General features: G+C 35.4%; 1 protein-coding gene across 2 annotated transcripts in view; it reads right to left on the minus strand.

Moving 5' to 3' along the window:
- The window catches only part of LOC150099419 (endoplasmic reticulum-Golgi intermediate compartment protein 3-like), a 179,384-nt gene that overhangs the window by 102,099 nt on the left and 64,339 nt on the right, over positions 1-12,946 (minus strand). For both annotated transcript variants that reach the window (XM_090403787.1, XM_090403786.1), the window contains exon 7: positions 7,369-7,426. In XM_090403787.1, coding sequence (XP_090259913.1) covers positions 7,369-7,426 — 58 coding nt within the window. The remainder of the gene's footprint in view (positions 1-7,368; positions 7,427-12,946) is intronic.

Consider the following 12,946-nt stretch of genomic DNA (forward strand, 5'->3'; position numbering starts at 1 on the left):
TGACACCATTCTCTTACTACAGAACAAATTACCGCACGACATTACGGCCTTCTTTGCCCACGTACTACAGTCCAGTTACTTCGTGTGGCAAAACAAATTTTACCTGCAAAAAAAAGGTAGAGCCATCGGCTCCCCCACTATCCCCCACAATGGTTAACTTTTACATGGAAACTTTTGAGCAAAGGGTTCTTGATTCCGCCACTCTAAAACCCACAATAATGCTTAGATACGTTGATGATGGGTTCGCAATTTGGCCGCATGGGTGACAAATGATAAACACATTCCTTAGCCACCTGAACAAACAACATGAACACATACAATTTACCATCGAAATTGAAAATCAGAACTTGCTACCATTCCCAGACACATTAATTACATGTCTCCCCTCAGGCAGTCTATCCTTCACAGTCTACCGAAAACCAACACACACGGGTCAATACATACATGTTAATTCATACCACCACCCATCACAAAAATATGGAGTCATTAACACCCTTAAAAACAGGGCCATAACGATTTGCTCTAACCAGCAAGTCCTGAAGCAAGAACTAAAAATCATCAGCGATACATTCATAAATAATGGCTATAACAAAAATACTATCAATAAAATACTCCATAAAACATCAACAAAAAAGAATCTAGATTACAGTAAAACCATAGCCATCCCATACATGAAAGGGTTATCAGAAAAAATAAAACAGAATCCTACACCTTTATAACCTCAATGCCACCTTTAAGCCACCTACAAAACTTAAAAACCATATCCAACTTCTTTAAGGATCCTCTCCTCCCCTTGGCACATCCTGGAGTCTATTGCATCCGCTGCACCTGTAACTTACCGTACATTGGTAGAACAGAACGTACAATCCCTATAAGTAAGAAAGAACACATAAGACACATTAAATATAACCATTTTGTTGAAGTAGGCCTCTCAAATCACACACTTAACACCTTACACCAAATCGACTGGAAAAGCACCCGCTCTTACCACCATACAAAAACCTGGAACAAAAGGAAATTTAAGGAAGCCTGCAAAATTCTGATGAACTACCCAAATAACAACAATGGTGACATGAACATTCCAAAAATCTGAATGTCACACATTCAGCCTATCTAATACATAATATCCAGTATAAGTCAGGACTCTAGCCAACTTCTAGCTAATATTAGAAATTATTCCATACCATCTGATTAGAATGCACATGTATAATCATATTGTAAATATATGTATGTATGTGTGTGTGTGTGTGTGTGTGTATATATACATACATACATACATAGACTTGTTGTTGTGCCCAGTGTAATTCTACAACCAACAGATAATATTAATAATAGGACTCTAGCGTGTTAATGTATATTCTATTTTATTTATTTATTTTATTTTATTTTATTTTTCACTAGAGGTCAGGCCAATAATTGTTGTAACGGTTGGTCAGTAACTTTAACAAACCAAGATAGATTGTAGTGTAGCTTGTTCTCTGTATATAGTGCATATGCTCCAGAAGAGGACCTTGATATAAAGGTCGAAACGTCAAATGTAGAGTTTAGTTATATTAAACTAAAGTTTTACTCAAACACGGTAGTTGTCTCCATAATTTTCAAAAATGTACTCGGATCACAGTGTGCAAGCCTAAAAGAAAGGATCCTACTATTAATCTGTTGGTTGTAGAATTACATTGGGCACAACAACAAGTCTGTGTGTGTGTGTGTGTGTGTGCGCGCACACACACACACACACACACACACACACACACACACACACACACACACACACACACACACACACACACACACTTGTTGTTGTGCCCAATGTTTATAATACACACACACACATTTATAATATAATTTTTATAATATACACACACACATATTTATAATATGATTATACATGTACATTCCAACCAGTTGGTATGGAATGGTTTCTAATACTAGCTAGAAGTTGGCTGGAGTCCTGACTTATGCTGGATATTATGTATTAGGTAGGCTGAATGTGTGCCATCCAGATTCTTGGAATGTTCATGCTGCCATCGTTGTTGATATTTGGGTGGTTTATCAGAATTTCGCAGGCTTCCTTAAATTTCCTTTCATACCAGGTTTTTGTATGGTGTAAAGAGCGGGTGCTTTTCCAGTGGATTTGGTGTAAGGTGTTGAGCACGTGATCTGAGAGGCCTGCTTCACCAAAATGGTTATATTTAATGTGTCTCATGTGTTCTTTCTTACGTATAGGGATTGTACATTCTGTTTCACCAATGTACGGTAAAAGACCTGATAAAGGTTCTTCACATCAAATTCAAAACCAGGTCTTTCTAACCAAACAGCATCACCTGAATGAACTAACTACAGAGGCTCATACTGTGGGTGGGAGATGGATGACGAGGATTATCTGGTATGTTGGTATGTTTGTGAACAATTTTTGTTAGATCATTACTGACAGCAAATGATTCAGCTTCTCTTCCAGTTGGTCTGCGAAGTTAGAGAAGGGAAATCTCCAAGGAAGATTACTTCACTCTTCTTCTTCCTCTTATGGCTTATCCCATCTATTTGGGATTGGCCTTTTACATGATGTGACTGTGCACACGTGATCCCAACTGACTTGTCGCAGAGCCTGACATTGGGGGAGAAAGGTGTTTTTGTCTGTAGAAAAGTGTGTTCACAGGGCCAGTTTGCCTGTTCTGAGGGATGAAAAACCTGAGTTTCCAGGGGGAAAAAACCTCCACCTCCATATGAGACCAGCTAATACATTTTCAGTCGAAAGAGACCAGATAAATGTTCCTCACATCATGAATGGGAATCCAAACCAGGTCTTTTTGACCAAAGGGCTTCGTCTACACCAACGGAGCTAAGGCTTTTAATGAAGATTACTTCACTATTTGGTAATTAGAACTATATGTGATCAACTTTCAGAGATAAATAATCAAAAGGCAAGTATGGTCAACAAAGTAAGGCTTAGAAACCTTGAAGCAAAGCAGATCATATAGAGCTTCCAGGTCTGATGACCTTTGAAATGGGATATCAGACCTGGATATCCCATGTCATTAGTTTAGATGTCTGCAAGTGGTGGTGGTGAACATCAGTAACAATAGTATTGAGGTCCCATGAAAAAATTTTTTTTGTATATTCTCATTGATTTTTTACAATTTTTTGTTGATATCTGAAATTTTTCTGTTGGTTTTTTAGTGGGAGATTTTAATTTAACTGCAGGGATACTATAATTTGTTAGAAACTTTTGTGGTAATGGATTAAGGGAAAAAGCTATATAGCACGAGCATGTAGTGGCAATGGACCTAAAAAAAAACCTTACAGATGAAGTGCCCAGACTATAATTCAAGCCTGGCGGCATCAACAGTGCCACAGCCCTACAACCTTACAGAGTAAGTAGCAGTACAATTATTCACAAGCTAGTCAGGAAGCATATGGAAGTGCTACCAACAAGTTAAGTCCTGTGTACAACCTAGCAGCTGCTTGCCTTGAAAACTTTTACTACCATACTTTCCATTCTTCCCTCTCTTCTCCATGCATTGTCATACTCTTCAATGACATACCTAACATACTTAGAGATCCAGACCCTCCTCCATTTCGAGGGTACATAAGTTAAAATGGTGGTAATGCAGGCTGGCCACCAGATAGTATATGGTGTGGACTGGTCAGTAATGAGTCAGAAGGCTTCCCACTCAACTGCCACATACTTCTGCCAATGTGCCTGGTGAGGGAATCCAAGGAGTAGTATGCGAGAGGCATTTTTGAGGCCACAGAACAGCAAGGAGATGGGTCGCTGTGTATGGGTGTTATGTTTATGTGTTTATCTCCTTCCAATGCATGTCCTCACTCTTTCATCTAACAATAAACCAAATATGAAACAGATAAACAATGATGGCAGCAATTAAAATAATTTCCCTCAACAACCGATTCATTCAAACAAATCAAACCAAACATTATTCCAAATATATTGATATCCCTACCAAAAAAAAAAAAAAAAATCATCTCCACATCCACAACATAAATTCTAACATAAATGACATTGATCACTTACAGACATCCAAACGAGACCTCCTCCTCTTTAGAGAAACCCAAATTGCAGCTACATCAACCACAGTTCATCTTCAATGCTCATATCATACCCTTCATGATTCATTTTGCCATAAGGGTGGCACCTGTGCCTTTATGCATTCTGATACTGTCTGCTAGAGAAAGCCAAATTTACAACTCCTGTTTTTGATCTCATCTGGCTAAATGTTTCCTTGCCCCACTTAGTAACATTCATGTGCTGCATTTACCTGTTTCCAAACTCTGAAAAACCACTCAGACCTCTTCACCTTCATCTCCATGAAGCTCAAACATTTTCAATCCAGCTATCAAAACAGTGAAGTAATCTCCCTAGGCGACCTGAATGTCTGCAACTCCAACTGAAAGTAATATGGAAGTTTTCACTATAAGCAATAATCCCACACAGATTGTATATTTACCGATCCAAATTCCACATAATCCTCTCACTTTCCCAATCCGCTTGATCTTTTTTTTTTTTTTTTTTTTTTTTTAACTAGTTCTCCTTCCAGACACACTGTAGAGGTTACCTCTCCTCTCAGCAACTTAGACCACAATCATGTTGTGGAAGTTTTCAGTCTCACGGAATGCCCCCCCCCTCCTCTGACCACACCCAACCTTGTCCTTTGGCACTATAAAGGTTGCAAATGGGATGACCTTTGGAACTACTGGTATTCTTTTCAATGGCATGACTATTACTTCTGCTGTTCTGACCTAGACACCTGCACTGAGTGAGTCACAAAAATCGTCCACTGCCATGAAGGCAATCATTCCTCATTCCATCCAAAATTCATGTCCACTTTCAAAAATCAACATTTCAATGGAAATGTTTCAGTACTTGGATAAAAGAGGCAGAACAAGAAGTCATCCCTGGAAGTTTGGTAAGAGTGTGGTTAGCAAGGGTGTGAACACTAGATTTTTCACTTGAGGAGTGGTGAATAAATGGAATGAGTTGCCTGAGTCAGATGTTAGTGCTTTATCTGTTAATGGTTTCAAAGAGAGGTGCAATAGATATTGCTGATAGTTTGGTTCTCCCACGACAAGTCTTAGAACTTCACGGAGATGTCTGTGCAATAATAATAATAATAATGATGAACAGCTTTTTGTATGCTGCATAAAATGAATCTTTGGAACATAACAAGGAGTAATTGCAAAACCAAAGCCATTTTTTAAGATAGTATCTTCAAACATGTTAACGGATAAGCTGATAGATTAATGAGTAATTTTCATTGGGTAAAGTTTTTTTTAGACTTCATATTGTACACATATGAAATTTTTTTCTTTAAGTGTTTTTTTTATATGAGAGAAAAGTTAGAATGAATGAATGGTTGGTATGTGCCAATAGTGTCCCACAGATCAGTGTTAATTATGTCAGCAAGAGAGCACTAGAAATTAAAGCACAAAGAGTCCAATTTCTCAATAACTAGTAGAAGATTCTTTCCCAAAGAAGTGCAAGGAAAGGTTTGCAACTGATGCAGTTAGTCTTCTTTAATCATCACAACACTCAAAAAATTTGAATATTTCTGCATCTTTTTTGAAAGGTCAGGTAGTTTATTTGGGAGAGATCTTTCATGTTTAAATTATACTTGAAACTATATTAAAAGTTAAGGGATATTACATCCTATATTGTTTCATAGCCAAATAAGAAACTCAAAGAGTTTCATGCCGAATACAGAAACTATATAAAGTTCGGCGAGTCCAAGCGTAAACAAATACCTGGATAGTGCAACACTGGGCAACTCATAGTAAGGGTGGAGCAAGCTCCAATCACTGTTCTTAGTATTTACCCATAATGTGAAACTCAGCTCCTAAGAGCTGTGTTACTGTTCTACATTATGAGAGAAGGTCACTACCCAGACCGGTTTCAACCTTTATTGAGGTCTCATCAGTGAGAACTCATCATCGGTGACGTGAAATTATTTAAGTTAAGGGATATTACATCCCATATTGTTTCATAGCCGAATAAGAAACTCAAAGTGTTTCATGCTGAATTGAAGCCTTTGGCTCTTCATATAATTAGTAATTTATTAGGACACCTTCTTCGCAATTCTTATAGTAGGGTATGCAAGTTCTATTCGCTACAGACTTGGTATTATCTAGGTCTACCTACTTGCTGATGAGACCTCAATAAAGGTTGAAACCAGTCTGGGTAGTGACTTTCTCTCATAATGTAGAACAGTAACACAGCTCCTAGGAGCTGGGTTTCACATTATGGGTAAATACCAAGAACAGTGATCGGAGCTTGCTCCACCTTTACTATGAGTTGCCCCGTGTTGCACTATCCAGGTATTTGCTTAAGTCTGGACTCTCCAAACTTTATATAGTTTCTATATTCGGCATGAAACTCTTTGAGTTTCTTATTCGGCTATGAAACAAGGGATGTAATATCCCTTAACTTAAATAATTTCACATCGCTGAATTGAAGCCTTTGGCTCTTCATATAATTTGAAACTATGTTTAATAAAAATATATATATATATATATATATATATATTTTATTAAACACACAGTAAACCCTCGATTTAACGGACAAAATTTCCGGTCCGTATGTCACGTGAAAATTAACACTGTTAATTTTAAAATGCTTTTAACCAAGATTTGCTTATAATTAAATTAAGAGGTTATTTTTTGTTATTAATTTCCTGTTACTTTTAACAAATTTTGGCGAATAGGCCATCATATGTTGAAAAAACACTGCAGTAATTTAGTCGACATAAATGAGTTATTGCTCATAAAACATGTTCGCCGAATGATTAGGATGTGATCACACCAATCGCACTGTAATTGGTTCTTTTGTCACGTGGCATGACTGTGGCAGTTTTATTACACACATTTTCATAATTTTAGTGAGTTAATTATAAAAAAACAGCAAAATTCAAAAGTTCAAAGCAGGATTACCTAAACCAAGTGCCTCAACATCGAACATTAACTTATCCAAAAGTGTGAAAATTGTGTGTAAAACAATTTTTTTGTTATTACAGTGCTAATAGTGATAATATTGCAGTATAATGTATAGATATTTTTATTTTAAAAAATTCGCGATTTAACAATCACCCTTTAGCCCCTATTAGTCCATTAAATCGAGGGTTTACTGTATATATATATATATATATTTAAAAATTAAAAGAAAAAATCATGTTATTTATGTAAATAACACAATATTAACAATCCTACAATATCATCATATGTGACATCATCCACCTAACTATAAAACAGATAACTACAAATCATAGTTAATTATTCTTGCATCTAAGAAAAAAAATTACACAAAAAAATTTTAACAAAGATACAAATTTTACATATGAATTGATGGATTCAAGTACTTACCATGGACATGATGTTGAGAAAATGTCTTCCCAGGTGCAAGATGAAAATTGCCAGCTACCTATTAAAAATGTTAAGTAACTTTAAACTTTTGATAATACTAGCAATAACGATAATTATACTGTAATACTAATAGTCATCATCAAATTCTTGATATGTGCATATCCACGGGATGTACAAGTGATAGCATTACAGAATTAAGTTTCCATTATTACTAGCTTCAAATTCTTTTTTTTTCAAAATCAATCTGTTATTTGCCAGGTCTCTAACAATATGACAGTAACATTTTGGTCTTCAAAGGCACGCTACTAACTACATCAATCCAATTAGATCTTATCCATCCTCTTGGTCTTTTCATCTGGTTTATAAAACTTTTCTCCCCAATTCATTTTAATAACATGCCACCAGAGATCTGCTCTATTCACATAATTCTTGAAATGTTAACAATGTTTATATTATTCTGCCACTGATGCCATCTGTTCACTTCCTTACTTGCATATCTATGATCTTTAATCATTCATCAACTGCTTTATTTAAAATATTTGTCTATGGACAGACAAATATTTTAAAAAATATAGCTGGCAGACATTTAATGAAAATTAAAAAGGAAATAACTAAAGAAGAATTCCATTCATAGAAATCAGCTTGAAAGAAACAAGAAATGGAAAATCGCCTAGAAAAGATCGGTTAGGTTTAGAATTATATAAATATGCAGGAATAAGGCTTAAAGAAAGACTTATTATTTTTAAATAAAATCTATTTAAAAAGAACCTCCCAGTTGAATGGAAAAAAGCATTAGTAATCCCTGTCTTTAAATAAAGGTAGTAGAGATGACCCTAAAAATTATAGAGGTATAAGTATTCTGAATTCCTAATTATAAAATATATAGCAGAATTTTAAATAAAATATTTTGATGGCTTTATTTTAGAAGTACAAAATGGATTTGGAAAAGGTCGATCAGGTGTAAACCCAGCCTTTTGCCTAAACTTAATAATAGAGAAAGGAAGAGAACAGAATTTAGTAATACATATCACATTTATTAATTTTGAAACAGGTTCTAGTAAGGTAGAAGTGGAGGAATTTTTTGAGGCTTTAGAAAAAGCAACTGACAAAAAGTTGGTCCTTGTTGGGGATCTAAATAGCAGAGTAGGAAATGATTGTCAGACATACAAAAATATTTTGGGAAAATTTGGAGAAAAGAGCAAAGCTAATAATAATGGTAAATACCTGTGGGATTTCTGCTCAGGACATGGACTGGTAATTACTAACACCATGTTCCATCATAAAAATGTGCACAAATTCACATGGAGAGAAGAGGCAAGGAATAAGAAAAGTCTCACTGACTATGTTATTGTTGATAGTGATGTTTTCTCCCTGGTGCAGGACACCAGAGTGTACAGGGGGTTTGAAATTGGAAGTGATCACTATTTAGTCTTGAGCAGGATAAAATTGAATTTCATATTGAAAAGAATAACATGTAAGAAATTTTTAAAGCGAATAAAAGTTGAGCAGCTCTCAGATGTGAACTGTAGACTAAAATACACAAAGATTATTGAAGAAAAAATGAAAGAGTTGAGAACAGGAATCAAACCTTGGAGATTCAGTGGCAAACTCTGAAGAAAACATTGATTGATTCTGCCAGAGAGGCATGTGGTAAGGTTGTCTGCAAGGATAAAAAAATCAGAACTCCCTGGTGGACACAGGAAGTTAAAGAGGCAGTGAAGGAAAAGAAGAAAGCACATCAAAAGTTCCTGGCAAATAAGTCAGCTTGTGCTCTTAGAGAATACAGATACAAATGTAAGAAAGCTAAACAAAAGTCATGGGAGGACTTTGGCAAGAACATGGAACATAAATATCCAGCAGGTGGCAAAATATTCTGGAGGTTGTTGAAGAAGCTTAGAAATGGAGGAAAGAGTGCTGTAAAAGGAATTAGAGATGATAAAGGTGACATGAAAATGGGAGAAAAAGATATCTTGAAATATGGAGAAATTACTTCAAAAAATTGATAAATGAAACAAGCAGTGATAGCACAATGGTAAAAAACACTCAACGGGCATACAGTAAGGAATACATATCCATACTTGAAGCCATCAAAGGCTTGAAATGTGGAAAGGCAGCAGGAGTAGATGGTAGTCGACCAGAAATGCTGAAGTAGTGGTATAAAAGTCTTGCAGTGGCTGCACTGCATAGTTCAGAAGGCCTGGACAGAGGGGTGAATTCCCGATGATTGTAGTAGAGCTGTCATAGTACCCAAGTATAAAAATGGAAATAAAACTGAATGTGAGAATTACAGAGGTATTTCCCTACTGAGTGTTCCTCGTAAGATTTATACCAGTATACTTGAGAAACGGTTGAGAAGAATTGTGGAAGAAAAGCTTGGTGAAGAACAAGCTGGATTCAGGCCAAATAGAGGCTGTCAGGATCAGATTTTCACTTTACAACAAATAGTTGAGAAATCATGGAAATATAACAAAGATCTGTATTTAAGTTTTGTCGATCTGGAAAAGACATATGACAAGGTGCCAAGAGAGAAGCTATTCAATATATTACAGTTATATGGTGTCAACGGGGCATTATATCAAGCAATACTTAGTCTTTATTTGAGTTGTAAGCCAGTTAGAATTGAAGGAAGTACAGGAAGATGGTTTAATGTTAAATATGATGTGAGACAAGGATATACATTATCCCTCTGTTATTCATTATCTATATGGATCACATTATGAAGGAAAGTGGTATTAAACATATATCAAAATTGGAAATATTAATGTCAGCTCTTTGCTTTATGCGGATGATGTTATATTTCTAAATAAATCTGCCACAAGTCTGCAAGATTCTCTGACTAAATTGAATAACTGTTGTAATAGATATGGTATGAAGGTCAGCAATAAAAAGATAAAGACAATGAAAATAGGCAGAATCATTGAAAATGTCAACTGTGTTGTGAATGGAGAACCTGTGGAACAAGTAAAACATTTCAGCTACTTAGGCACGATTTTTACTGAAGATGGTAAACTAAATATAGAAATAGACAACAGAGTCAGCAAAGCTGGTATGGTAGGAAGTCAATTGAATAAATTCATATGGAATAAGAGAGAAATTAGTCAGAACACTAAATCAACTGTATAGAAGACAGTGTTCAAACCAGTTTTAACTTATGGATCTGAGAGCTGGATCAGAAGTAAAACACTTCTGACCCAGTGGCAATTCTTCTTATCACTTCTTATCAATGGCAATATTGTATTAAAAATGAGGATATTAGGAAAGAACTTGACATTGTCAGCATCCAGGAATGCATTAGTAGAGCTAATCTCAGGTGGTATGGTCACTTAAACAGAATGGGTGAGGAAAGATTAGCAAAACAAGTGTTTTCCTGCCAGGTTGACAGGAAAATGACCCAGAGGAAGACCAAGTTATCGGTGGATTGATACGGTACAAAGTGCCTTAGACCAGCGCTTCCCAAACTGTGGGCCGTAGATTTTGTAGAGGGGACCTGTGAAATAATAAAAACAAATTGAAAATGTTTTAAGACTAAGTAGATTTTTTTTTTATCTTAAATGAAACGTATTTCATTTTTATTAATTATTTCTTTTTTGTTATTTTTTATATTTTAATGGAAAAAGAATCAAACATTGGTGCTGGTTCACAAATTTTGTTTCCACGATTAATGAATATTAGTAAATATATGCTTATTCATATGTTTCATTTCAAAGCAGAAATCTGAGAATTGCATTTTCAAATATTTCATCTGTTACTGACTTTTTGTGTAGCAGTATTGAAACACATCCATTACATTAAATTGTTATTAAACTTCTTTTATGTTTTTAATTCTTTCTTTATTATTAATCATTAAACATTTCATGTGCTTGTACTGCAAATGTATAATAACAATATATCTATATATATAAAAATATGAGATAATGTCAAATGTGTATGTAAGATTCTAAAAATGTAATACTATTTGCATTTGATTTTTGCAGTATTTGCTGTGTATGTTTTGTATTGAATATAAATACAATAAATATTATAATAATATGTCTATATTACGATTTTTTTCGAGGGGGAGCCGTGAAATATTAAAATTTTTCTAAAGGGGGCCGTGACATCCAGAAGTATGGGAAGCACTGCCTTCATCATCATCAAATTCCTACCATGTACCCTCAAGGGGTGTACATGATATGACAGTACTACATGAAAAAACTACATCATTACTAACTTCCTATCTACAATTTTCCTCCAAATCAGTCTGTTACTTGTCAAGACTCCAACATTATCAGATCTTATATTTCTATCGTCTAAGGTACTTTGTACAGTATCAATCCACCTATATCTTGGTCTTCCTCTGGGTCGTTTTCCTGCCAACCTGGCAGAGAACATTTGTTTTGCTAATCTTTCCTCTCCCATTCTATTTAAGTGACCATACCATCTGAGATTAGCTATGCTAACGCATTCCTGGATGCTGACAATGTCAAGTTCTTTCCTAATATCCTCATTTTTAATATGATATTGCCATTGATGCCATCTGTTCACGCCTCTAATCTTTCTCAGGACTCTCATATCTGCGGTCTCTAGTCTTTGGTCAAGTGTTTTACTTCTGACCCAGCTCTCAGATCCATAAGTTAAAATTGGTTTGAACACTGTCTTGTATACAGCTAATTTAGTGTTCCGACTAATTTCTTTCTTATTCCATATGAATTTATTCAATTGACTTCCCACGATACCAGCTTTGCTGATTCTGTTGTCTATTTCTATATTTAGTTTACCATCTTCAGTAAAAATTGTGCCTAAGTAGCTGAAATGTTTTACTTGTTCCACAGGTTCTCCATTCACAACACAGTTGACATTTTCAGCGATTCTGCCTATTTTCATTGTCTTTGTCTTTTTATTGCTGACCTTCATACCATATCTATTACAACAGCTATTCAATTTAGTCAGAGAATCTTGCAGACTTGTAGCGGATTTATTTAGAAGTATAACATCATCTGCATAAAGCAAAGAGCTGACATTAACATCTCCAATTTTGATATCAGGTTTAATACCACATTCCTTCATAATGTGATCCATATAGATAATGAATAACAGAGGGGATAATGTACATCCTTGTCTCACACCAGATATAACATTAAACCATCTTCCTGTACTTCCTTCAATTCTAACTGCTGACTCACAACTCAAATAAAGACTAAGTATTGCTTGATATAATGCCCCATTGACACCATATAACTGCAGCGTATTGAATAGCTTCTCTCTTGGCACCTTGTCATATGCTTTTTCCAAATCGACAAAACTTAAATACAGATCTTTGTTATATTCCCATGCTTTCCTCGACTATTTGTCGTAAAGTGAAGATCTGATCCTGACAGCCTCTATTTGGCCTGAATCCAGCTTGTTCTTCACCAAGCTTTTCTTCCACAATTCTTCTCAACCTTTTCTCAAGTATACTTGCATAGATCTTGCCAGGAACACTCTGTAGGGAAATACCTCTGTAATTCTCACATTCAGTTTTATTTCCCTTTTTATATATGGGTACTATGAGAGCTCTACTCCAATCATCAGGAATTCATCCCTCTGCCCAGGCTTTCTG

The sequence above is a fragment of the Typopeltis vanoorti genome, chromosome 14, assembly GCF_054136105.1.
Source record: "Typopeltis vanoorti isolate ZY-2024b chromosome 14, IOZ_Tvanoo_1.0, whole genome shotgun sequence".
NCBI lineage: Eukaryota > Metazoa > Arthropoda > Arachnida > Uropygi > Thelyphonidae > Typopeltis > Typopeltis vanoorti.